We start from the raw sequence: 26,197 nt of genomic DNA, 5'->3' as shown, positions 1-26,197 counted from the left end.
TTTATAATTCCACAGTTACCTCAAAGTTATTACAATTGTTCCTAGTAGTATTTGAAATACTCTTACAAAGTAAAAGTAATTCAAGAGGCTTATATATTATTATTACTATTATTATTATTACACAGTGTAAACTGGTTCACAGGGGAATTACAACTTACATTATAAAAAATTTATATATGAACGTAATATAATTTGAATTTTAGTAAACCCTTCACTGTGTACAGTTAGATTTGCCTCAAGATTGTGGAACCACTGGCATTATTTATTTGTGATTCAGTGAACAATATTATGTGTTGTTCACTGAATAGAACCTACTATATTTTTTATCTGTTGTATGTGTTTGTGTTATGTCTTTATTAGGGACCTTTTCATGTGTCTAGAATAAAAATATGGTTATGATGATGCTAAAATGCAAAAATAACTCTAGGCTGACATAAAGCACCTTGCAAGCACACTCAGACCTCTTGAACATTTTCAGATCTATCCAATTTGAACATACTCTAATAATTTTATATTTTCCCTCTACATGGACGCCTCAAAAATAAAATTCAGTGCAAATTGCCTTCAGAAGTTTCCTAATGAGTAACCAGAGTCTGGACATGTGTGTAACTGATTCTGGAGGAGTTCCAGCTTCTTAGGTAAAAGAATCTGTACAGGGAAAAACAATTTGATGTGGATTCTGCTAATGTGACATCTACAGGAGAGTGGCAAGAAGACAGCTATTGCTTAAAAAAATCCATATGTCACAAGCCATGCAGGGAACACAGTAATCATTTGGAAGAAGGTGTCCTGGTCAGATCAGACAAAAATCTTTCACCAACATGGTACCACAAAGATGTGGTCCATCCCCAAATCCCCACAAAGAAACATGGTCACTTTGTTGAGTTGCTTTTGTTCATCCTGATAAATGCTCAGAGTTGATGCAAAGATGGATGAAGTTGGCAAAAAAAGAAAGAATGGGGCAGAGTTTCACTTTCGAGTAGAATCAGTCTTACACATACAACCTGAACAGAACTGAATCGTTAGATCCAAGAATATGTTTGTGCTGAAATGGCACAAAGTCCAGACCTGTAAACTCAATGGAAACTTTGTGGCAAGACTTTAAAATTGAAAATATGTGGAATGGGTATGAATACTTTGGCAAAGTAGTGTCGCAACATAACACTTTGATGCTTAGGAAGCAGGAGAGTTAAAAGTTGCTAAAAAGAAAGTTAACCTCCATTACACAGGCGGGCAGGGAGTCCGTCTGTACCATGTTTCTCACAGATTATCATCAAACATGTTTTACTGACATGATAACGTAGCTGTGAGCTGGATATAACCAAACTGCTTCTTGACAGTGGTTTTCTAGATCCAACTGGGACTAGTTTCTTTGGAACAAAATACTTGAACTTGTTTGATGGAAAAAAAGACAAAGTTTATGTCTTATTAAGGAAGAATTGTATGATTTATGCTGCAACAATAAAATAGCATAAAAATATGGAGAAACCAAAACAGTTAGTTTATATGAATTGGTCCATTCATAATCTTTTATGATTTGGTAACATAATAATTGTTGGATTAAGCAATTAGATTCCATCCTATTTTTTCTAAATGCTTCCAATGTCTGTCTGCTAGTGAGCAGACAGCATGACTGGGCTCTCTTCACAGAGGATGAGGTTCATACAGTCAAAAAAGTAAAAGTTGTTTTGGATTGGACTGTATTAATAACCAGAAGAAACCCTTATGTCTTAACATGTATTTATAAACACAGCGGAGCCGACTTGGCATTACTGGAGGAAATAATAGTCAAAGTCTTCATCATCACCGTCCTTGGGTCAATCAGCAACAAGGAAAATGAATGATGCTCGTGAATTGGTTGCTTTGCAAATGCCAGACGAGTGTCAAGTAGCATTGAACCTAGGTGTTTTAGCTTCCCAAATGTAAGAAGAAAATGGACGGGGAAGGACAAGGGTTAAAGATTACGGCATTTGCTTCTTTTTCGGGGGGGGGGGGGTGAGTTAGGCCATAAACCCAAGATTAGTGTGCTATTCTACTGACTGAGCATTAGATGACATCAGAGACCTTGTGCAGCTGTCTGCAATATTATCACCCACAGCCAGTTGTTTCCTTGCCTATTTACTACTCAACTTTAAGAGTGCATTTTATAGGTTTTTAACTAGAGGTGTGTTACATCTTAAAAATTAGACCAGTTGTCTATTAAGTGACTCATAATATTAATCCTTGTGAACTATTTTGTATTTTTGTGAGAATGGACTGTTGACAGCTCAAGTGGGTTAGTTACTCTACTCTACCATTTTTATTAGAATATTTTTATGAGACAATACAGTTTGCCATATTCAACAATCCTGCCACTATTCTCACAGATGTGGTATCACAATCTGAGCAACTCAATCAATGCTCCAAAAAAGTGGGAACCTATAAATAGGTACAAACCTCCTACTGGGCAATTACTGATTGGGTAATTATCAGCTGATGTAATGCTTAGTCTCTCATTTCTTAAACCATGTGAAAAAACATATCTTGTGTTAATGGAAAAGGTGTTAGTTTGTTTGGTACTAAGCAGAGAAAACATCTAAGTGATGCAGAAACCATTACGTTGAGAACTGTCCAAGGTATTATCAACAATTGTTGGGAACGTGGGGAACAAATGTGGTCAAAAAAAAAATCCTGAATGATCAGAATCGGTGATCACCAAAACTCTTGGTGACATGAAATCGAGGAAAACAACAGCAAAACTCTGGGATAAGTATTGGCATTTCCACACAATGTGAAGAGAACGCCAGTGATTGAGAATGAACAGCAGCAACCATAAGAAAACCACTTATCAGTGATCAGTGGCAAACTGGAAAAAATGCCTTTAATCTGAAAGGGAGCATAAAGATTGGACTCTAGAGCGATGGAAGAAGTTCATGTGGTCTGATGAGTCCAGATTTGCCCTTTTCCAGAGTGACGGGCGCATCAGGGTAAGAAGAGAAGCAGAAGAAGTGATGCTCCCATCATGCCTCAGGCACTCTGTGGGGCAGCCCTAAGATCTGAGGTTGCTGCTGCTGATCATGTCAAAGTTCAGCAACATTACAACATTACTTGATTGCAAAACTTCTAATTTGTTTTATTAAACACTTAATACCATTTAAAAAAATTATTCTAGATCATATGTGTCAAACTCAAGGCCTGGGGGCCAAATCTAGCCTGCCTCTAGATCCTAGAGGGCCACATGAATAGAACTTTTAAGATAACAGCTTAAGGGTGCTTAAATATTATTTTTCCAAACAAGTCAAACTGTTCTTATTTAAATATTACCAAATTACAATATTAAACTGTTGAACTAGGTGTTTCACAGCATGAGCTGCAGAAGCTGGTCATTTATTTTCAGTGGGGTTAAGGAAGGTTGTGCACTTCTTACTAACAGCAGGTTGCAGCCAATTATGTCAGCAGTTTGGTATGTGAGGTCAGACGGGAAAGTGTTCCAACAACGTAATCCAGCATGTAAAGGATAACAGGTGATTTGATTTAGCCCCATCCCTGTATTGGATTTTAAAATAGAAGTTTTGGAAATGGAAATGAACTTATAGAAGTTTACACCTATTGTAAACTTCTAAAAGATTGTTATAAAAAAGTTCCTTTTTATTACAATTCACACAACAGAGAAATTGCTCGTTAAAAAACGGACCTGTAGAACTTCTGTTGCTACTTCAACACGCATAACTGATGAGATCAAAACTGAAGATGGAAAAATTACAGAAAAAAATCAATAACTAAAATATTCACATTAGTTTGTCCCACTGTAACTTGGTGTGGACAATCATACATGTTTTGTTTTATGTCGGGTGTGTGTACCTGGGTACTTTTTGCCAACCATAATATGTCCATGTTAATGTCTTCATAACCTTGTCTGAGCTTCAGGAATGTAAATCTCAATGCTGTCAGCGCTCTCTGTTGCTGAGTTCTGGCGAACAGACGCTGCTCTCTTGGCAGCCATCAGCCTCTTTCTCGCCTCCTGCCGCTGCTTCTCTGAGCTCTCCAGTGAACGGTCTCTGGCAAGTGGTGGGTGGTGGTGGGGGACAACCTTGTGTGGTTTTTTGGGCACAGGAGGTGGAAGTCGCCTCTCCTGGTAGAGGAAATCAGAAGTGGATAAGAAAGTAAGGAAGTGGGGATTTCTGGATAATTACATATATCAAGCTGTAATGCAGTTTTATTTTTTGTGCATGTCTGACTGTAAATACTTATAAACATCAGCTCTCCCGATTCATTTTTACAACTGAGTGATTGCTGATCTTTAACCCTGTCCATCAATTCCTTGCTGTTTTGATCTCAAATAAACTTTTTAAATTCTTACTTTCAAACTCACTAAGACAAGAGCTAGAAGGTACCAAGTTCAGACAAACCAAAAGGATATTCATGCATTTTACATAGTCCTTTATGTTATTACAAAATAATAAAACTTGACCAAACATAATAAAATCCAGTGTTTGGAATAATTAAAATGTTTATTTTCTTTAACTGTAACATCCAATTTTTTTAAAACCAAAAATCTGTAAAATATTTTTAGTTCTTGTCCTATAGTGAATTTTTATGCTGATGTCACTGTTGGCTATGGTTTAAGTATATTTTCTGCTTTTTATTTTGACATGTTTTGAAAAGTGTACTTTACGCTGAAGATATCTTAGAAGTATAACACTATCAGTGACATACTCATCTGTTCATTTATCTTGCCATTTGCAGAAGCAAGACACAAAACATAAAGCCACACATGTAAGATGGCTGCAGGTGGCAGAAGGAAGCATGAAGAGGTGGATGAAAAGACAGACATGATGGATCCATGGAGGCCCAGATTGGTCAAGGCCCTGTGGTGTTGTTGGTTATGCTGATTGATGTGTGGCTGTTTGCAAGCGCCTTCACTGTTAACACACAAAAGAAGGAAAAAAAAAAGAAAGAAGCAGATAACAATGAGAGCAAATGATATAATGTCAGAGAAGACAGTGCTTAGAAAAAACAAAAGATAAACTTATACAGCAGATATACTAAGTAAAGAATATCTGTGCATTACATGGACACAAAACCATGCATGAGTCAAATTATCTGATATTCCTGTAATAAAATATCAAAACATCCACCATGTGAATTTTGTTAGTCTGTTTGGCAAAGTGATGCACACTGATTTATATACTTGGTATCTCAAAGGCATTGTATCCATGGAACAAGGAAAACTTACATGTAACAGGTTTGTCAAGTTTTGCAGAATGCAAATGTCACAGAAATTACATTTACAGCTGCTGAAGACAGAAGTTTCATTACGTAGGGTTGAAGGAAAGTCAACATCCTGAAAAAGGGCTGGACGTCAGATTGACTGAATTTAAACCTCATAAAACAACTCAGGGGTCACTGAGCAAGGGGCCCAGTACATACTGAACAGGTCATCTGTCTCTCACAGTGGAACACAGCAACACAATTCAGTCTCTTCCTAAGGCCAATTAACCTTCTACTCTTGTTTTTGGATAGTGGGAAGAAACCTAAAGAGAACCCACGTATAATAATGATATTCTTCACTTTAAAAGGCTCAGTGTACATATCAATCATAAATGTCACCATTTGACGTGCTCTAAAAGGTTTGTAGCATACGCTAATTCATCTCCTGTCCCTGATGTGAATTAGCTTCTGTTATAAGCTAATTCAGCTATACACTATGACAACATGCTAACTCCATCCAGCCAAACCCCCAAACCAGAACTTTAACTCAGGACACTTTGGCTGTCAGACAACAGTACTAACAACAGTGACACCTGGCAGATCATCTGAGAAAACACTATATTTATGAGGGCATAAATTTAACAATGAGGGTTTTATATGCCATGCTTGAAGAGGGCACCCCTGTCTTGTGGTCTAAAGAAAGATGCAAACTGAGAAATGCAGTCATAGACTGCTTCAAAGGTAAGGTCTTGATGGCGGCTGTGTGTCCTTATGCAAAGGAGTGCTTCAGGATGACACAGAAAACACATTTCTTTATGATATATTGTTTCAGCACAGTTGTCGTGTGGTTATGCAGGAGTTTGCAGCAGGAAGGGAGTTTCTGGTTGGGTTTGCAATCAATAGAAAAAGACAAAAACAGGAATCAAGAATTAGCACATGATTCTTCTAACTTTCTAACTTTTCTAACTTTGTTTTCTGGCCTTTGTGCAGTGTAGGTATAACTGAAGTAATGTTCTCTTTGATTTACCTCAGAATTTTCTGAGAAAGGAACATTCCCCACCTTATTTTACACTGAGATAGAAGCTTAGACAATTGAAACAAGTAAGGGAATGAGAGCATTTATTTTAGCTTAGCTACATTCAAGTACAACTGATGTGAGCAAAATAAACTGGTAAAAATTAAACAGATGTTCATTAACTAGCTTGCAATGATAAAAAATGCTAATTGGAGTTTGATGTTATAATCCATATTTTTATAATTTTTTTCATTTGAAAAACAATTTAAAGAATGAAAACTGGTTCATCTTAAGACTATGACTTTAGTTCAGAATACTTGTTGAACTCAGCAACATGCATAGCACTGTTGCTGATTTGCAAGCACTACTGCCAATATTTAATAGTTTAGGTTGTTTTAAAAGCCCTCATTGTGCTCTGTTAGAGTCCCAGTCAAACCAGAAATTCCCATTTTTCCAACACAAGAATTTCTTTCTTTTTCTGCAAACTCACTAGAATGAAGCTTCTTTTTTGGTCATTTCAAAAACTCAAAGCTATCTAAAACAGTTTGACCAGAAGCAACTTAAGAGTAAATTAGCATGTTTGACCAGAAAAGTCAACTGTTCCACTGTGGGCCACAGTGGAACAGTTGATGTGCAGTCATGTCATTGAGGGACGTTTGTTTTCGCACACATCCTTCAAGGTCAACAAGACACATCAAGCAGAGCTCCTGTAAAGCTCCTGGTGCTGCAGTGTACGTCGTGGTTTGTTGTCATATGTGTGGATTACAAGAGTAATCATGGCAGAGACTAAACACACTCACAAAATTCTGACCCATCACACAACAGTTTCATAGGCACAGGGATTCAAAAAGTTTGTCAGCGGTGTTGTAACAAAAAAAGGCAAACATCAAGATGTTGAGAAGAAAATGACACTATTTTTGTCATGCAAGTGCAACAGTGAGAACTTATTTTGGTACCTTGGCACAATGATGCTGGGTCCTATAATCAATGCTACTCAGCAGCATGGACTACATACTGTATGTCCAAACATACTTGCTAATGTGTGTTTGAACTTTATATAAGGAGTGTACCAATTTATCAGCCGGCCAATCTTTCGGTGCTGTCCTTTATTTTGGAAGATCATTGATCAATCGGTGCAACCCTAGCTTAAACTGATTTAAAGAACTAAAACTGTGTGAAATGCAAATATCCTCCAGTTGAAACAAACTGGAATGCAAAGCAAATCTCTCAAAAATAGCACTAATGACAATGCATCCAGTCAATTAGGCCAGCAAAATATTAGCATCACATACATTCAGCATTGTCTTTGCACCTGATATCTTCTTTATGCTACAGTATTACACAAGGAGACCTAAAGCATTTGGTCCACACCTAAAATTCTACAATCAAAAGTTACATCTAAATGCATTCATAACTTCTCAGTAATTTAGGTCAAAATAATAATAGAAATTTCTAAACCTGATATTAATGTCATATGAAGCCTAGGCGCAAATTCAAACTGGAAGACTCTCTTATCCCCACCGGGACCCGTTAATTGAAGCGACCTGCCCACAATCGTCGACCTATCAACGCCGGACCAAGCCACGTCACGTCCAATCATCGACCAAGTCCCAGCTGATAAGGACCTTCATTCATGGCGTCCTTCGCTCTCCAGCCGAGCTCAACCCACCACCACCCCTTCTCCTCCATTCACCTGGTCCTGAGGCCCGCACCCTTCTTCAACCTCCACCACCAGTGCCGGGCCCTGGGGGATGACGTTCCTAACAGCATCGGGGATGTTCATCTGAAGCCTATCGCTAACGCTGCGATAACCGTCATCCCCAGCCGGGGCCCGAGCGCCAAAGACTTTAAATTGTGTTTGTCAATAAACTCTTCTAATTGTCTTCTTATCTCCGTCTGAGTCTCTCCAGATTGAATTTAACATAGACATACAGCCAGACAAGTACTATGTTGAAACATCAGGGTTAAATCAAAGTTTTTCTCTCTTTCTTTAGCCCTTTCATACATGAATTATAATTCTGTAAGTCAGGATTTTTTTCCAAAGTGTTGTTGATTTTCTCAGGGCATAAAAATAAGGTGGGAAAAATTTTGTATTTTGTTTTCTAGGATTTGTCACTTGGACACCTAAGTGGACACCTTACATCTTTTCAACTAATGAAATGCTGTATATTATAATGTGAATATATTTTGACATTAGTTAACAGAATGCATAAATATATAACATTGTGTTAAACTCTCATCCTAGTCTAATGTTCACTACTATCTGATCCCTTTATTCAGTCACTCTCATTCAACTGCTTGGTCTCATTTTAGTCTTATTTTGGCTCCTTCTCTAGCAGTATGATTTTATTATGGACATTTAGAATTTTATAAAACTAACAACATTGAATATGACACTTCAGCCATTCTTTTGTTTGTTTTTGTAACATTACAGTACTGTCTCTTTAGTTTCAGACTTCTAAAAAATAAAGGCTATCTTGTATGAAAACGCACAAAGCACCCAGGTTGCAAACAACACATTGGAAGCAGAAGTATTTAGTTTTGTCTGCAGGCTGGATCATTGCATGATATTTGGTGGAAGTGATGTCGTGTTCTGTGTTTTCTGTGTGTTAATTTCGAGTTTTCTGTGTTCTCTGAGTCTCCGTGTTGTCCTGTCTCCCTTTGATTACTCCCAGGTGTTTCTTATTCCCTGATTACCCCCAGTGTATTTAATGCCACCTGTGTGTCTGCATCTTTGTCGGGTCCTCGTCGCTTGTTGTGTGATTTCTGTCTGCCTGTTCATTTGCCACGCCTTCATTCTGTTGCTACCGGTGTGAGCCCTGGTTTCCGCTCAGCCGTGCCGCCAGAATCCTTGTGGACTGTTTTTGAACGTTATTCAGTATTAAAATGACCATCTTTACCTCATCCTGGGTCTGCTGCGTCTGCCTCACCACATCCACCACACCGATTCTTGACAAGTGAGGCAGGGCCAGTGTTCTCCAGATCTCAACCTGATCGCATGGGGTGTCTTAGACAAATGGTGTCCAAAGTCTTTTTTTTTTGAGAACTTGGATCCTGCATATGTTAGTTCTCTCCCTGGTTCAACACACCTGAATCAAATGGTGGCTCATTGGAAGACCTCAGGAGAAATGCTGAGGAGGAAGTTACCACCAGGCAGAGAACTAGAATATGCAGGATGCCGGCCCTCAAGGGCCAACTTTGGACACCACTGCCTTAGACACCTGTCTGTGTTTTAACGGTGATGGGATGGCACTGGCACTCTTGAGCTTGTCTGGATGGAACCCTCATTTATTAGCAAACAAGCTACAGGTTCCTTGAAATGTAAAAGATTCACCTTTTCCAAGAATTTAAAAAATACTTAGTATCATGTCAAGATGAAGACCTGGCTATAATAATAAATACATTCTTGACCTTGGGTATCTGAGGTATGACTTGATTACATATTTATTACTGGAAATGTCTTCACTTCCTGATCTGTTAAGGCCAGAATTTATTTTCTTTTTTGGAATGCATACAGGTTTGCATTCTGTAGATTCTGCATCTCCAATTATTTCATGCCGGTTGTGGTGTTGCTATATTGAAATGGTGGAAAATAAACAGCATCAGACATAGTTCAGCTTCAGTTCTCTCTTTACTCTCTTTCGTTCCCTTCTTCTGCTCCACATACAGCATATTTTGTCACATACATATTCAGAGCTCCCCGTTCTGTCTTTTTCATGCAATAACAGAACATAACAATGTCCCTCAATATCTTCATTTACCTCCGTGATCAAAGGTTCTTCATCATCCTCATCTCCACTGTTACTACTGCTACCATTGGCCAGTAACGTATAAAACTTTACTTCTTAATGGCAACAACGGACTTCAAGTTAAGAACTAATATGGTCTAGTATTGACTGTGATTGGTTGATTGCTGTGGCAGCTGAAGGAGGAACAGCTTATCCTGCTCTCTCTCGTCCTTACTGATAACTTTGCCTGTGAGTTATTTTTAAAGTGACAGTTTTTATAGTTACATTTTCGACATCATAACTGGATTACTTCAAACCTAAGGACTGGGGAATTTTTTCTTACTTTTATTTTTACCTTACTTTTCTTTATCTCTAAGTTGAACCAGGGAAAAATGCATCCGGCCAACACCAGGGACATAAGCAGTATTATACAATGACTTCAATCTATAGAAATGAAGATTAAGTTGCTGGAAGTGAACTTTGAGATAAATGCTACCTGTGGAAATGAGACAACTCTTCCTCAAATCAATGGAGAGGCCATGCGCCTCGCATCAAGCAGCTCACCCTGGAACGCTCTGGGTGCCAAGCCGAAGCAAAAGTCTCACACTGCAGATCTGATGAGGTGACTGACAGGGAGAACACCTCACCTGGACAAATCAGCGTGACTGGCTCTGAGCCGAAACCCACCTTCAACTTCAACACCTGCTCCACCAAAGAAAAACAAACAAGCAGCTGCAACCAAAATGGCTCCCCCGACCCCGCTCCCAAGGACGCTTGTCCAAGGACAAAGCGACCAGCCCAAGCCTCAAAACATTCTGACTCCGTGGGAATCCCACTGAAAAACAGATTTTCTGTACTCCAGCCTGAGCCTCTGAGTGAAACCTCGCCTTCAAATATCAACAATGAGGCAAGACCAACACATCCACCCCCCAAAGCTCCAAAGGACAAAGCGACTACCAGGAAAACGAAAGGTATGCCAAGAGTGCTTATTGTTGGAGATGAGGCAGTAAATGGAATCAGTCACGTTTGCAATGCCAAGAAAATGAGAGTGATTTCTTTTCCTGGTGACACTGTCTGATTTAACTTGCAAAGTTCTCTTTCTAACCACTGATCAGCCAGATATTGAGTCTTTAGTTGTGCATGTTGGAGCCAAAGATATGGAAAAGTAGAAATCTGAGATTCTGAAAAAGAACTTTAATATTCTTCTAAAAACTATGGGAAAATTAAAAATGAAGTTATTTCTCAGTGGTCCAATTCCATTACCTCAATGGGAAGACGAAAAGCACTCCAGGCTGGACATGATAAATAAATGTCTGATTAAAACCTGCTCTGCCAACTCAGTGACCTTCATTGATAACCTCTGGATCTATTGGCAGCGCTTTCACCTCTTTGGAAGAGGTGGACGCAATCTTAATAAACATGGGATAAAGCTACTCACTGCAAACCTTTTTCATTTTATCTACCAGGACAACAATTTGATCATCGCTTCAGAAGAACAAGCTCAAGGAGTTCTGACTAGGATGGAACCCTCTGCATATCAGGATCAAACCGTTCCAAAACAAGCTGATACAACATCGACCGCAGACAGAGCGACTGGTTCCCTTCCTCCTTCCCCCTCCCTCTCTGCTCACCCACTCATTCACAAAATACCTATGAAGAAATGTCTTCTGGACCGGAGTTTCTTAAATTTACAGATGGAATGAATCAACAGGTTCTCCTCGGGATGTCTCTCCTTAGCGTTCACGTAGCAGACCTCACTTCATTTAAGCCACCTGCCCAGTGGATCCATCACTGCGTTTCTGAGGTCTGAGACCAGGGTCCAGATATTATATTTACACATGTCTTCCTCCAGAATGTGTCTGGCCCCTGGCACTGCAAAACAGGACATTACCTGTCCAGATCACTACAAGAAAATTTACAAAAAACAGAAGCATAAAATACAGCAGCCCTAATTCAAACCTCAGACTGGTCCCCTGCCTAAAGGAACCTCAGACTGTAGAACTTTTGGCCTCCAACTCACTTAAACTAGCTCTTTTAAATACCAGATCTCTCTGTGCTAAAGCTCTATTAATTAATGATTTAATCACTGAGCATAATATTGATGTTATGTTTCTGACAGAAACATGGTTGAATAACAATAATGAACCGATCGTACTAATTGAATCGGCGCCTCCTAACTACAATTTCTTAAGTGAGAATAGAAAACATAAAAAAGGAGGAGGCATGACTTCAATATTTAAGAATACCATAAATACTAGTAAAATTTCCTTGGGTCAATTCATCTCTTTTGAGTACCTTGGAATTGAGGTAAAAGACCACAAACGAACTTTGACACTAACTTTATACAAAACCCCAACATACGTGGAAAATTTCTTTACTGACTTGAATGAGCTTCTATCTCTCATATGTATTGATTATGATTGTTGAATAATTGTCGGTGATTTCAACATTTATGTTGACAACTCCCAAGACAGAGGGGCAATGTCAGGTCTAAATACCTATTAGAGACAATTTAAACAAACACAGGAAAGACAAGAGAGTTAGATTCTTTGTTTCTCGCGAGGAGAACGGACAGAGATGTGCTTTCAGTTACAAATCTCCTACCGCTCTGAAACACATCTGGCCGCTCCTCTCTTTTTATTACTTTCAGAAACCCTCGTACATTGGGCGCTTTGCAACTTCTAAAAGGGAGGGGCAAAACAATTTATCACATAGTTGCAGCGCTAATGACTTTTACTATTTAGACACATGTTATCTACACTCTAAATCCCTCTGCTCCAGTGAGTACCAGACACGGCCGGCATTGAGTAAAACAAGTTGTATATCACACAGGAGAGCAGAGTTTATTGCTGGGCAATAAACTCTGCTAGAAGAGTTGTCTCCGCTTCACTGCTGGCTTTCTCAAGGAAGTCACAGGAAGGAATCAAAGTTATTTAACACACAGAAACATTATCTAAATGTAACTACAAGACTACATGATACAACGAATATTTGATAATACTAATAATACAATTTACCCAACAGGCAAAAAAGCTCTTTAATATATTATAGAATTTTGGTCTAACACAACATGTCAAACAAGCAACACACACTCAAGGACACACAGTGGACCTGGTTGTCAGTAAGGGTGTGAATATTTCCAATGTCTCTGTAACTGATGTCGCCCTGTCAGATCACTTCGCTGTTATCTTTGAAAATTCTTTATCTTTTAACCCACTTGGACAAACAGCAACTATCACAAAACGTTCTTTCACAGAAAACACAGCAGAAACTTTTAATCAAATCTACTCTTCTTCCTCACCCTTAAACTGTAATGACGTAGATAAGTTGGTAAATGATTTTCAGTCTAAAGTTTCAGATATCATTGATTCAGTTGCCCCAATTAAAATGAAGGTTGTGTCTGGCAGGAAGAAATCTCCATGGAGAAATGCACAAACAGTTACAGTAGATCTGCAAGACAACTCTGCTGTAGGGCCAAACGAAAATGGCGTAAAACTCACCTTCACGTTCATTGTGACATCTATAAAGAAAGACTACGTAACTATCATTTAACACTAAAACATGCAAGAGAGGCTTTCTTTGCAGATGTCATAAACAAAAACATTAGCAATGCTCGAGCTTTATTTGCAACAGTTGACAGAATCACAAACCCTCCTGTGACGTTACCGCCTGAATTCCAATGTATTGCCGCCTGCAACCAGTTTTCCAGCTTCTTTTCAGAGAAAATTCAAAAAATCAGAGGATTAATCTGTACATCCACTATAAAGTCAGTACCAATGTTGTGCCCAAACAAAACAAATACAGGAAAAATGACCCAATTTCAACTACTTAATTATGAAACCCTACAGGAAATTATAAGTCAACTAAGCTCCAGTTGTCTGGATGTTTTACCAACACATTTCTTTAAGAAAGTCCTGCCTGTTATTGCTGCTGATCTGATCCAAATAGTAACTCATGGCTCTCATCAGGCGTTTTCCCCCAGGCTCTGAAAACAGCAGTAATCATACTGATTACTGCTGATAAAAAAGAACAATCTGGACAAATCAATAATGCAGAATTACAGGCTGACCTCTGACCTCTGACCTCCCATTCATCAGCAAAGTTATTGAAAAAGCTGTTTAAACAGTTAAATAGCTTCCTAACTATAACCAACCTCTTTGACTCCTTCCAGTCTGGTTTCCAGTCTCACCTCAGCACAGAGACCGCCCTCGTAAAAGTGTTCAATGACATCCATATAAATACAGACTGTGGGAGAACCACAGTGCTGGTTCTGTTGGACCTCAGTGCAGCTTTTGACACTGTTGACCATGACATATTACTGAATCGACTGGAGAGCTGGGCCGGACTCTCCGGTCCAGTGCTTAACTGGTTTGAGTCTTACATAAAAGAACAGGGATTACTTTGTTTCAACTGGAAACTTCTCATCAAAGAGGTCAAAGGTCACATGTGGGGTACCCCAAGGTTCAATCCTAGGAACCAAAATACTGTTGGTTCAATCAATATTTATATGCTCCCACTAGCTCAGGTTATAACAGGAAATAATATTAACTACCATAACTATGCAGATGACACACAGCTCTACATTACGATGTCACCAGGTGACCTTTGACCCCATCCAATCACTGAACAGATGCTTAGAACAGATAAATGTGCGGATGTGCCAAAACTTTCTCCAGCTGAACAGAAACAAAACTGAAGATATTATTTTTGGACCTAAAGAGGAACGATCTAGAGTTATAGATCTAGAGTTATAGATCTAGAGTCAATGCACAGCTTCAGTTATTACAACTAAAAACCAGCGATCAGGCCCGAAACCTGGGAGTAGTGATGGACTCTGTCCTGAACCTCCAGAGCCACATAAAGACAGTTACAAAGTCGGCCTTCTATCACCTGAAGAACATCTCCAGGATTAAAGGACTAATGTCTCAGCAAGATCTAGAGAAACTCATCCATGCGTTTATCTTCATTCATGCGTTTATTGATTACTGCAACAGCGTCTTCACAGGTCTGTCCAACAAATCAATTAAACAGCTGCAGCTGATCCAGAATGCTGCTGCTGGTGTTCTCACTAAAACCAGGAAGATAGAGCACATAACACCAGTTTTAAAGTCCCTCCACTGGCTCCCTGTAGCTCAAAGAACAGACTTTAAAATCCTGTTGTTAGTTTATAAATCACTGAACGGCTTAGCACCACAATACATTAAAGATCTGCTGTTGTTGTATCAACCTTCCAGACCTCTCAGGTTCTGGTTCTGGTCTGCTCTGCATCCCCAGAACCAGAACCAAACGAGGAGAAGCAGCATTCAGCATCTATGCACCACAAATTTGAAACAAACTTCCAGAAAACTGTAAAACAGCTGAAACACTGACTTCTTTTAAATCTAGACTAAAAACCCACCTGTTTAGGATTGTATTTGAAACCTAATCAATTACACATTTAATGATGAAACTTGACTTCATGTCATGTTTTGATTGTTGATTCTATGTTGAAATTGCACAAAAATCCATGAGGGACGACAGATTCCCAGAGCGAAATTCCATAAAAGAGGTGTAGGGAGCCTGGTGCCGGAAGAAAAACGACGAGTGACTCAGGGTCAATGCGCGTAACACAAACCCTGTAAATTCTAGACACTAACAGGTACCATAGAATTGCAAAAAAATCCATGAGGGACGGCCGAGTCACTGCTCGAAATTCCATGAAAGAGGTGTACGGAGTCTTGTGCCAGAAGCCCATTAAAATGCGTCTACATCGTTTTAAACTGTGTGATTGTGAGAGTGAGTGGGAATAAAAATAGCAACAAGTGTTTTGCTTCATATAACACAGTAGGAGTGTAACAGGTAAACCTTTTATGGATGCAAACTCGATTAAAAACCCACCTGTTTAGGATTGTATTTGAAACGTAATCAATTACAAATTTATTGATGGAACTTGACTTAATGCTGTGTTTTGATTATTGATTCTATGTTGCATTGTGTTTCTGTGTTTGATATGATGTAAAGCACTTTGAAATGCCTTGCTGCTGAAATGTGCTATACAAATAAAATTTGATTAATTGATTGACAATATGTCAGTTTATTTACAGTCAAAATATTTGCTGGAAATGTTGCATATTGTAGATATATAGTCAGAGTATTGATATAAATACCTGTCAAAATATTGTCATTGATGCATGATGTCCACTTTAGTGGACAGGTGATCAGTTGTAACTTTCTCCAAATATAAAGTTGTTATTTAGAAAATACATCAGTAGTATTAGTCTTTAGGGGTTTTTGATGTCACAATAATTTTTTTTACCTGTAAGAGTTTTCTACAGTAGAAGGAGAGACTGGATGTTCCTGAGTCAGTCTGATAAGCTGTCCGCCATATTGGATTTAACAAAAGAATTCTTGCACTTGCACTGGATGGACAGTAGTTGGCAGTGTATTGCCTGACACACTAGTGTCCATTTTAGTGGTCTGTATGCATTTATAACATAAAAATCCAAAAGAAACACAAGAAAATGGCTTTTAGATAGCTGTCCACTGTAGTGACCCTGATGCATGACAGGGTTAGACATGTTTGCATTTAAAGATGTGTTAATAACGATGGGTCTTAATGAAGCCTGGCATTTCTTAAAATTCAGGATCAATAGAAAAAAACAAACGGAAATAAAAATATTTATTTCAACTGGAAAAGCATCCAGTTTTCACCATAATAAATGTTTAAATAAAAGGAAACGTGTTATTACATTTGTGAAAAGGTGAATAACCTTAACACTTTGTGATATTCAATTTTAAATATCATGTTCATGCAAATGGCTATAAAATAATAGATAGAGCAAAACAACAAAGGAAGGGGTATCCCTTTTCCTTCACCTAAGAAATGAGAGTACCTTTCTATCGGGAGGGTCCAGCGGTCTCCAGTTGTTGGCCCTCAGCTGGTGAAGCTCATCAAACTTGAGGCTGATGTTCTCAATAGACAGCTGAAGCATATCCCAAAAGCCAGCCAGGTCTGAGGCCACAGGACGAGGATGAATGCTGAGGTTCTGTAATGGTGCAAAAAGCAAAATAAAATAAGAAAAAATAAACATAACTAATCTAAGAGAAAATGCTTATTAATTTTTAATTGGCTCTAAGTCCAAGCATGGTTGAACTGAGAAGTATATCGCATTATAGGTTATACCAGAGGTGTGACCAAGTCACTGTGTTGCAAGTCTCAAGTAAGTCTCAAGTCTTTGTCCTCAAGTCCGAGTCAAGTCTCAAGTAAAGACAGGCAAAAGTCGAGTCAAGTCTCAAGTCAGGAACCTTTAATTTCAAGTCATTTCGAGTCGTTTTTATTTTATTTTATTTTTTATAATTTGCAATTATACATAAAATTCAAATAATAGACCATTTGTTCGTTTTAAAATATGTATTTATCTCAAATGATAGAACATGTGTAGCTGAACACAAAGTATAAAAAACATTTTTAAATTGGACCACTTTATTGCCCAGTTCTGTTAAACTTGATATTCAATAAAAAAAAGACGAAAATGCTGACATTTCCACAGCACAATACAAAGAACCATAACAGCAGTTTTTTCCTCTTTTCTCTGACCTGTCAAAACAATATATTGTCAATATAATTTCCCAACGTAGATGTCTTCAAATACACCAACCATCCTTAGATGATACTAGACCCGGCTCATCATCATGATGGGACAGAGAGACTCTGTTCCCTGTGTTCAGGTCCAGAATCTGCTTTCTGTTCCGGAGCCCCGCTCACTATCCACCGGCTTCCTGAGCTAACACGGTGCACATTATTTGTGGAGGCATTTGAAGGACCGGATTTATGGTAAATAATCACCAATTTAACCCGGAGTACACATGCTAACACGAAGTTAGCTAAAGTCAGCTATCTTACAGCAAAAGAAAAGCGCCACCTACCGATCTTTGTGAAGCTTCAAATGCCGGACAAAGTTGGACGTCGTGGCATCTCCATCCGATATTCTCTTCTTGCATGTTTTACAAGTTGCAGTTCGTTTTTTGTCGAAAGTTCATAACCTATGTAGCCAAAAGAAATTACTCGCGGAAGCATATTCGAGCGGTTATTTCGTATTTCGTTCCCTGAGCTCTGCAGCTTTGCCGCGTTTTTTTAAACGTCCAAATCCTGTTAATTTGATTGGTTGTACTGCAGCTACGTACACATACATACATAAGGAGAGAGGAAAACCATAGTGACGGTCTGCGCATATTGATACGGAATGAGTGACGTTAATTAATGACGCCACTTTATAAATAATGTGTTTTAAATTTTAAGACTTTGAGTAAAAAATATCAAGTCTTTTCAAGTAAACAGCTTCAAGTCGAGTCAAGTCCCAAGTCAATGGCATGAAAGTCAAAGTCAAGTCCGAGTCTTTGAGCATTTTTTCAAGTCAAGTCTCAAGTCGTGATTTTAACGACTCGAGTCTGACTCGAGTCCAAGTCATGTGACTCGAGTCCCCACCTCTGGGTTATACTTGTTATATTTATGTATTATGGACAACCCAAATGATCATTGGGTTGTCCAAGGCTATATATAATGTAAAAAACACAAAATTTTAAGAATAACTCTCAACCACTCTCAACAACGCTCTGCTGCCTGTGAAAATTACATTAAGCTTTGCCAAAACTTAATATGCAAGTTATTTTATAATGGTAACATCAACAATGTGTCTCCACTTATAAGGTTGAACTGAAGGGGAGATTGTTTAATGGTTACAACAGTACAAAAAAACTTTAGTAACTTGTGTGTGTTTTTGTGTGTTCCACTGTCTGGAAAACTCTAAGAAGGATTTTAACACCCCCAGCCTCCAGGTTCTGCATTAGGCCCTGCTTGCTGTCAGAGTGCAGCACACAGCGCTCCTCCTGCAGCTCCCCCACTCAGATGTCCCGCTGCACAGATTTGTGACATTTATCTTAATATTAATGATTATAATGGTGTTTAGTTGCACAACTTTACGGACTCGTTCATTCGTGGCTGTTTTCACCTTTATTGCGCTGTTCATATTAGTCTCAATATTTGCAGTTTTCTGGAGCACAACGCGGGGCTCGACGTCATTCACAGCAAATATATTAATTTAACATTAACAAAAACACAGCTGGATGGATCATCCGGGAAATGATGGACAGGGAGAGTCAGACTAAAATTAACTGGATGTCAGACAAATTCTGGGATTTATTATGAGTCTCTGCTTATTTCCAAGCCCAAAAGAGCAACTTCACATTCAAACTTCACATTCAAAAACGAACCCAAAAAGGCGCAACCCGCCACTCATTAAATTTGCAAGCGATTATAAACAAACAAAGAAACAAAAAAAAAAGAAAAACAAGCCCTAAGCTGCTTATAATAATCAGACTTGGCGAGCGAAACTCAAAATAGTTCCTGTTTTTCCAGCAACAAAATGCGCATCTCCCTCATCCCTCCATTATATATGTTTCTGTTGCTGTTGATACTGTCGCATAGAAACGGCTATCACTGGACAAGACATGTAGAGGAAATACAATTAAATTCCAAAAGAAAATAGTAGCACAAAGTGGTTTCGATAAATAACTGTAGTCTGACTCCTGGATTTGACATAGCAACACGTTAGATTACTTGTTGCTGAAAAAAGTGGTCCGACGTCAGTCACTGCTCTCAACTAGAATCTATTTTTAGAAAGTAGATTGAATTAAAATAAGGAGACTTAATTGAACCAAACTGAACCCTATTATACACACAAAACTAGCAAAGTGATGTTTTCATGAGACTATTAATAATTTTGTTAGCTGTTGTTATTAGCTTATTACATAATAACAATAGAAGAGAAAAGTTACAACATCAATTACATAATCAATACCTTCTAAATAACTATGTATACAAATGCTACAACTGAATGCATTTTCTGAGCTATCGAACAAAAGATTGTAAAGAAAGCTTGGAATTCAGAGCACTTGTAAAGTGTCCAGTAGGCGTGAAGATGCATGTTTTCCAGTAGAATTATTGATAATGGTTTTTGCACTCACCAGGTTCTCTTCACATAACTCCCTGAACTGCTGAAACTTCTGGGAGATCAAAAGCTGAGCACTTCCAACAGCAGTTCTCATCTTTTCCAGGACTGAGAACACAAACACAAGTTATGGTAAAATAAACTTTAGGACAAACAAAAGGATCTAATGTATTTTCACCTTTGAAAATGATACAAAAATGGATATAAAAAGTCTACACACCTTGCTTGAAATGCCAGTTTTTCAAAGTAAAACACATATTACCCAAGTCAAAAATGATACTTTGTGATACCTTCCTGCAGGAGGGCATTGGCTGAGATAATGCTGCCATCAACTAATTGTCCTCCCTCTTCTGTTGTTAACTTTTCTAAACATCAAAGTTAATCCTACATCAGTTCATCTCTTTCTTTATTCTGTTCTGTCTTCTCAAACTCCCAAAGATCCCCACAGAGACTGCAACTGCCTGCAAATAGCTGAAATTATTTTCTTTTGACTATTTTAGAGATTCTCTACAAACAAAATGGACAAATAAGTGAAATTTTAGCAAATAATTTGGAGTCAGGTTCCACAGAAAAATCTATGAATCTATGATTATTTAACCACCAGTAGGTGGGGAAGTGGGGTCTAATGCATAGAGAGGACAGACACTACTAAGTCAAGCTGGTGGATGATGTCTGACTCCCACCAAGCAAGACTGAATTTTGCAATTTCATCCAAGGATATTTCAACAGAGCATTATTTTAGAGTTTATTAGTTTGTTTTCTGGTTGAATTGTACAGGATGCGTATCACAGTCAAGGTGGAAAAAGTTTTAAGATTATTTGTCATGGTCTAAGCGGTTTACAATGCAAAACTTATTGGAGGGCTGTGTAGACTTTGTCTATTGCCTATAAGCAGTACATGGATTGTTGCAATTTTTTCACTCATCAACAAGATTGTCATGTTCTACTAAATGTTCCATTAATCCACTAATGGTCCACTATTGTAGTTTCTTGAAAACGCTAGGATAGGTCTGTGGAATATGCAAAACATGGTCATTACATTTAACACACAAAATTATTCTCACATATTGAGATTTCACCCATCAGTTCTGCTGGTTTTGAGCTCATTAAGGAATGTGTTGTTTTAGCGCTATGTCACGATTATACAAATGAGCTGCTGCTGGCCTCGAAGTAGTGTATCTTTACTTCTGGAGTTTACGCAGCCTTTAAAACTGCCACAAATACAATTTAAAGCTATATTATGATTTGAAAACAAATGTTCTTTGACAACACAATCTAAACTGGACAAAGGCTGCAAATTGTTCACTGAACGATACCTGTTTGACTATGAAGGGACGTGTTTTTGTTGTTAGCTAGCTAACATTATGTGACCTTTCTGTTTTGGAAATAGAACATTGTTAGGCTCTAATCTTGATTGGATTCTTATAGTATAGAATGGGGTTACCACCTATCACGTAAAATACAGAATCATTTGTGATATGACACTTAAATGTTTCCTTGTGATGCCTGAGCGTCCTGCACTGTGTGAGAAGGAAGACACTCATCCCAGGCAGAACAGCTCCGGTGAGGACAAAAGGCGCACAACGAATGCCAGTCATATCTCCTGACATGAATTATATCAGGAGGTAAGCAATTCAGACAAAAAGAAAGAAAAAAATAAATTATAGAGTGACCCCTGATGCGTTGCATTGTGGCTAGTTAACTGCTTCAATTAAGGTCTTGGATATGGAAGGTCCTTATGGTCACGTGTCTACCCAGATCACTTATATACTGTGAGGAACACTTGTTCATTCATGGAGATCCAGAACCAGGCGGAGGCATAGCCGTAACCAGAGGTGGAGTCGGAGAAGGGCTTAAAATGGTTTCTGGAGTTGTGTCCCCCCAGTTTTTGTTGTGGTCATTTGAGCCGGGCCATAACTATACATATATATGCAGACATAGACAAATGTATGGTATGAGGTGGTTGAGGGCACCTCATACCATGAGAGTCGAATGACTTGGGTTGTAGTGCGTGTCCCTTATTTTGATTTCTGAAAGGTGGCAACTCAAGTAAAGGATAGAAGTTATTTTTGCAACCACATTTCTGTTGTTGACTACAAAATTTTGAGTAAGATAGAAATCTCTAATGTTAGTGAAATGTTTCCCCAAACACTGTATTGGAACAGTCTCGATTGCAGTTGAGGGAGAGGTGTTAGTGAGACAAAGATGTCACGGGTCAATTTAGAAAATGAAGGAAGTTGATTACTCTCTCAGTTGAATATTTATCAAATGTTATATTTAGAGTGTTACGTTTTTTTCTACTTTGTTTTGCTGTAGCTCAGACTTGGCAGTAGAAAGCTGACGTCAACATAACATAGGAATAACATTTTTTATGTCTCTATTAGCAGGTTTCACTTGATTCTGCTGTGGTGTGGGGGTGTGGTGGAACTGAAGTGCATGTCATGTTCTTGCTCAGCTGGGAAAACCCTGTATAATCACATGGTGGGACTTCTGTTTCAAACTACTCACTACAATACTATGGGCTATAAGACAGTACCATTGCCTTTGTCATGCACCAGTTCACTGCAGATCTGGCACCGGGCAACAACAAAGGTCAGAAATTAATATTTTTTTTAAACTTGGTGATCTTAGACCAGGGGTGGGCAATCCTGGTCCTCGAGGGCCGGTGTCCTGCAACTCTTGCAAGTCTCCCTGGTCCAACACACTTGAATCCAGCAGCTGAATCACCTCCCAAGTGCAGTCAGGTTCTCCAGAGTCCTGCTAATGACCTCATTATTTGACTCAGGTGTGTTGAAGTAGAGATGCATCTAAAAGTTGCAGGAGTCCGGCCCTCGAGGCCTGGAGTTGCCCACCCCTGTCTTAGACTAACAGTTTGTATCCACCTATTTGTTAATTAATCATTTGTGATTATAGGAAAATGCCCCAGAGACTACAAATGAAATGGCACCATGTAAACCAGTGGCAAGAGATAAAAACAGGGTTAGGACTGGTGTGAAGTGCACACAGGGCATGTGCAGGTGAGTGAATGAGTCCTTAAATATTCAAAGATGGTAATGTGTGTTTAACATAAACATAAAAGTGCTTTTTGTATATGCTTCCTGATATTATCTTACACAATTTATAATACCATTTTACTATTAAAAGTTTGGGAGAGTGTTTTTGCATTACAAACTCAATTTCTGCATTACAGTCAAGTACAGGGAGGTGATTAGTGTCACTGTTATAGCTTGAAAGGTCACATGACATGATAAAATCTATATGAAAATTGATGTTTCTCATTTGGAAGGTCCTCATCCAGATCCTCAGTCTCTCCTCTCCATGGCGAGGAGAGACTGAAAGACACATGCCTGCAACCAGGGGTATTCAACTTACTGCATGGACTTGAAAACCTTACTTTGGTGGACTCTAAATTTGGTCCTGTGCCGTTTGGGTTTGTGCTTTCTTATCAGTGCCCTGCTGAAATAAGCAGAGACATAATTAAATGTTCCTCAGTTAACTGTTGTTGGTTACAACATTAGGTTCCCTCTAGATGAGACTAACTAAAAGCAACACTGCCACTTAAGAGAGGCTTTAAGTTATCACATGAGATCTGTGCTGCTATTGAAGCAGAAACCAGACAGCAATCAGAATGCCAGCTTTGGACCCAGGTACACAAACCCTGACCTACAGCCAGCAAGTTCCGTGAAATATGCCATGAGCGCAGGCAACACGGATTCTGAGAGAAACTCCCCCAACAGGCACTAAGAAAAGGGGGTTGAATCTGGAGCCTGAAATACTTAGGCAATATTCAGATTTGTGTGATGTCTCTGTGATGCATTGTGGGTACATCATCCATGCTGATACACCCTTGTGTACTGGACAGGTCCAGTGTATCCTTCATGACCCACCGTATCCTACGATTCATTGAGGATACAAACTGGGTGTTCGGGAAAAGCAGCAACGGTGGTGAAGAGCAGCAAATTATCTTTGCTATATTACACTCTAAGTGACACAACATTACATTTTACAATGTTTTTTAAGTGAGAATGTAGCTTTGTAAATCTCAAATATCTGCTTGATTTATTAATATGCCACCTAATTGCAATATTGCTCTGACAATATTTTCGGAGATGTCTGCTCCCGTTGCATTAACAGCCAGCTCCCCGGACGATCCAGATTTGGTTTACAGGGAGAGAACGCCTGACTCCCGGAACATTGTTTTCAAACTTCCAATAGCTTTTTCCAATGAGTGGAAGTTAAATGGCAACATTGTTCAGTCAGCTAATGTCTAGGAGCATAATGTTTGGTTATCTAAAGTATTTAATTTATTCCTTAGCAAATCAGTTTGACTGATTAAAGTGAAGCAATCAAACATAATAGCTTTATTTAACCACAATGTTATATAGCATCTATTCTTTATTTTGTCTATGACTAGACCTGTCCAAAGTCCCAGCTTTTCTATTCCAGTCGTCGAATATTTGTGGCCTTCGAAGCACCCGTCCTACGTAGACCAGATCCTTTGACGCAAAGACATTCATAGACTCCGAAAGATGCAGACCCTGAATTCGGACACACTGATTGTGAGTAACATAAAGTGAGACACAGGACTAGCAGAGGCTATTGTTTAGTGTTAGCTGGTGCTAAATGACAAACCACGTTTCTGCCAAACAACACGAAACATGCAACACATCATTATGTACTTACATCGCCATCTGCATATTTGTGAGAATATAGAAATTGATTCTTCCTTCCGTTGAAGCATTTTGGTAAATTCTGTCATGAACTGTTGGTAGTTTTCAGAGGATTTCTGCTTAAAATTCTCTGTACAAACTACAACTTACTTTGGCAATATTGCAAGGACATTGCAAGCAGAAATATTATGAAGCCATGCAGCTCTGTTCTCCATGACTGGGAGAAAATGCATGAACGCATGCTCAAGCTCTGTGTTACAGTGGACAACAAAACATTTTCCTTTTCAAGCAGTCATTGTGCAAGTGTAAAACCAGCAGAACAAACCTGTAATGAAATAGGTGGAGGTCCACTTGAGGTTGGTTTGTAAAAAGTTGTGATGCAACAATTTAGAAGTTTTTGAAACAAACTGTCTTGCAAACACCAGCAATACATATACTTATTCCAAAAACTAGCTGGGTGTTCGGTTTCTTTTGCTCTTGGAATATTTGTAGAAACCATAAATACCCAAGTGGAAGGACAGAAAAATGCAAAACGGAAATTTTCCATAATTGTGGACCTTCTAAATTTCTTATGGTTGAGACCCTTTGTATGGACTTTGCAATAAAAGACTGAATTTGATATTATTCAGATTTAATATTTAAAATGTGTGTTGCACTATTTATCCTGAAATGTTTGCTAAAAAGCTGAACGATGAACAAACACATATAAAACCTACTGTCTTCAGGCAACTCATTCTCCCGCTGGTCGAGCTCCATCTGCCGACACCATCCCTCCATGCGGTCGGTCTCAGCTTGAAGAAGCTTCAGGAACCAGCGTCCATCTCTCTGACAGACCGACCGTTGTACCACCTTACATCATAATATTCAGATTTGCACATACTGTCAAAATAGTGTACATGAAATTTTCATTAAAACTACAAGAAACCCCTGAATGAGGCTGAAAGTAACTGCTTGTTTATCTTTCACTAAAGGGCAATGTGAACATTTTCAGCTTCTGATAAATAAATATCTTAAAATACGGTTAATCAGAAGGAAATGTGAACATTCATTCTCCAAAAGCTAACATTTTCCACACTTGCACAGCAATAACACAATCTAAAGAAGATGAAATCTTGAAATTAAATGTAATATTTATGTGTGTTCTAAATATTAAAACACATATTGGGGAATGTGTATTCTAATATATAAAACACACATGGAGAACTTTTTAAAATGAAGTGTGTCATGAGGAATGCATTTTCTTAGAAACTGTACATGCAAGTACATACTTTACATACTTTAAAATAAAAAATTATGATTAAAAATCTCAGTTATTTCAAAAGATAGAAAATATAGTGATACACTTGTCCCTGTCTTTCAATGTTAAACCCCACTGAGCTTTGACTCTATGTGCTCTTTCATCCCACAGACTTGAAAACTGTCTATGACTAATATCAGATATCTGTCATAACAGCAGTAATAATATTGGATATCAGTTCCAACCCAAATGTTTATATTGGTGCGTCCTTACTTTTCTATATATATTTTGTGAAGGACTTTGGTCACCGATATCAAGGATGTATAAAAAATGATTGAAATGATTGATATGCATTAAAAACAAACCAAAATG

The 26,197-nt window shown here is 38.5% G+C and overlaps 1 protein-coding gene across 3 annotated transcripts in view; it reads right to left on the bottom strand.

Annotated features, from left to right (window-relative positions):
* Positions 1-1,989: 1,989 nt before the first annotated feature.
* Positions 1,990-26,197, bottom strand: part of dlgap1a (discs, large (Drosophila) homolog-associated protein 1a) — a 92,315-nt gene continuing 68,107 nt past the window's right edge. For 2 of the 3 annotated variants that reach the window (XM_028020851.1, XM_028020852.1), the window contains exons 13-16: positions 25,305-25,437; positions 19,936-20,027; positions 16,806-16,958; positions 1,990-4,111 (exon numbers count right to left, since the gene is read on the bottom strand). In XM_028020851.1, coding sequence (XP_027876652.1) covers positions 3,884-4,111; positions 16,806-16,958; positions 19,936-20,027; positions 25,305-25,437 — 606 coding nt within the window. In that variant the 3' untranslated portion in view covers positions 1,990-3,883. Of the gene's footprint in view, positions 4,112-4,576; positions 4,902-16,805; positions 16,959-19,935; positions 20,028-25,304; positions 25,438-26,197 lie in introns of those variants that run through there. The other variant, XM_028020853.1, reaches the window with a different exon arrangement.

Source organism: Xiphophorus couchianus, chromosome 6, assembly GCF_001444195.1.
Source record: "Xiphophorus couchianus chromosome 6, X_couchianus-1.0, whole genome shotgun sequence".
In the NCBI taxonomy this organism is placed as follows: Eukaryota; Metazoa; Chordata; class Actinopteri; order Cyprinodontiformes; family Poeciliidae; genus Xiphophorus; species Xiphophorus couchianus.
Note: the sequence above shows the minus strand (reverse complement) of the source record. Positions and strands in the feature narration are given on the sequence as shown.